Source organism: Morone saxatilis, unplaced genomic scaffold (genome assembly GCF_004916995.1).
Source record: "Morone saxatilis isolate NCDOM2014 unplaced genomic scaffold, NCSU_SB_2.0 Contig1, whole genome shotgun sequence".
Lineage (NCBI taxonomy): Eukaryota > Metazoa > Chordata > Actinopteri > Moronidae > Morone > Morone saxatilis.
Window position 1 is genome coordinate 20,404,777 of NW_023339651.1, and position 2,100 is coordinate 20,406,876.

At 42.4% G+C, this 2,100-nt stretch overlaps 1 protein-coding gene across 2 annotated transcripts in view; it reads left to right on the top strand.

Moving 5' to 3' along the window:
• abcc3 (ATP-binding cassette, sub-family C (CFTR/MRP), member 3) overlaps positions 1-2,100 on the top strand; it is a 48,413-nt gene that overhangs the window by 42,969 nt on the left and 3,344 nt on the right. For both annotated transcript variants that reach the window (XM_035663809.1, XM_035663801.1), the window contains exons 25-28: positions 142-268; positions 1,012-1,113; positions 1,679-1,825; positions 1,917-2,075. In XM_035663809.1, coding sequence (XP_035519702.1) covers positions 142-268; positions 1,012-1,113; positions 1,679-1,825; positions 1,917-2,075 — 535 coding nt within the window. The remainder of the gene's footprint in view (positions 1-141; positions 269-1,011; positions 1,114-1,678; positions 1,826-1,916; positions 2,076-2,100) is intronic.

Below are 2,100 nucleotides of genomic sequence, written 5' to 3' on the forward strand. Positions count from 1 at the left end.
AATCATTATTTTATGTATGAGACATCAGAACACTTGTGCATAGAGTATTTATACCACAAGGTTTAGGGTTAGGTTCCTCAGCTCTCCATGAGCTCTGACATGTTGTGTGTAGTGTAACCCTGCTATAACACTGTTGTACAGGTGGCTCGGAGTGCGTATCGAGTTCATTGGGAACTGCATTGTGTTGTTTGCTGCTCTGTTTGCTGTGACTGGAAAGGAGACTCTGAACCCCGGCCTCGTGGGTCTATCAGTGTCTTACGCTCTACAGGTACGCTACAAACTAACAACTGTAATATGAGCTGATCTATGATGATCTGTAGCACTGAACCTGTTAACAAATCAGCAGCTGGGGTTAGTTTTCTTTATGAGCCCTAGGATAGATCGGTAGCTAGGTCAATATATGCTGTCTTTTTTTAGATACAGTATGTATAGGTCACCAGTAATGACTTATCTTTTTTAAATAGGTAGTGTTGAGTCAGTGTTCCCCATGTCCTATGTTAAAGTTACTAAAAAAGTATTAGTTTTATAAGAAAGGAGCCACTCTTAACCAAGTCACAGAGAATTAACACCCAAATCTGCAGTTCAACACTGTTAAATAACGTGGATATTGTTAGTAGTTAATACAATTGAATTGTTAATTTAGGTTGGTTTGGTTAACTTTGTATTTGTACTACTACCAGATGGAAGAAGTTGACATTTTAAACCATTTATTCATGACTCTTAGCTAAATATTTTAACAGTGTATCTATTAATTTAAGCTATTTTAACCATTCATCCATTACTTTCAGCTAACTGTTTAGACCTCTGTGCTCCGCCTGCTAACGTTTTCACGCACAGCTGAGTTTTATATGTGAATATATAAGTCTACTTATAATTTATAGATTTTCAGTTGAGCTAATCCACGCCCCCCCAAGGCAACAGCAGGAGTACTTAATTGGGATCACTGAGATAAGTTATATGGCATTGGAAGAGCTTTTAAACAACGCTTTAAAGCCTGCATTAATGTTGTAGGTGACCATGTCTCTGAACTGGATGGTGCGAATGACTTCAGATCTGGAGAACAACATAGTAGCAGTGGAGAGAGTGAAGGAGTACTCTGAGACCAAGACAGAGGTATGTGTGTGTGTTTTTTGTGCATGTGTGTACATCCACGTGTCCACTTCTGTTCCCTTCGAATATTCCACAGAAGCTGAAGTTGGACTGTGCATGTGTTTGCTTTAAAAAGTAAAATAGTGTTGGCTTCGTGCTGCAGTTAAAAATCAGGAATTTACCCACATTCCAAAAAACTGTCCTGCTGCCAAGTCATGTTCTCAAACAACACAGGACGTATAAACTATAACTAGATCCAGAAATGTTAGATTACCTGGTGCCAACAAGGGCCCCTCTGATACATAAGACTAACGCCATTTGTACTGTACACAGTGTACTTTTTCAGCAGCCATCGTTCTATGTGCCCCTTCTAGAGCTGGTATAGTTGTTAGTGAAAGCCTTTGTTTAGAGCATCCAGTGTGTCCCAGAGGTGAAATAAATGTTTGGCAGCTCTGAGTGACTCTGCACACACAGAAGTCCAACTCTCCGAGTGTTTAGAATGATAAACAAATCAACTCTGCTGAAAGCCCAGCAGGTTGAGTTGTTCAGAAAGTTTTCCTAGTCACAAATGCTGCGTTTGTGTTCATAGGCTCCCTGGGAGGTGGAGGACAAGAAGCCCCCACCTGAATGGCCCATGGAGGGAAACGTGGCATTCCAAGACTACAGTGTTCGTTACAGAGAGGGACTGGACCTCGTCCTGAAGAAACTCACACTGAACGTCAAAGGAGGAGAGAAGGTGGGGAGGGTGCGACGAGGCGATCAATAAAGAATAAATGGATCAACAGGCTGGCTTCATTAATCAGAGCTCTGTGTATGTTTCTGTACAGATTGGCATTGTGGGTCGTACAGGGGCCGGCAAGTCCTCCATGACGCTCTGCCTCTTCCGATTGCTGGAAGCTGCAGCAGGAGACATCACCATCGACGAGGTGAAGATATCTGAGATAGGTCTGCATGACCTGAGGTCCAAACTCACCATCATTCCACAGGTACACGGCACACTCTCTCTCTCAC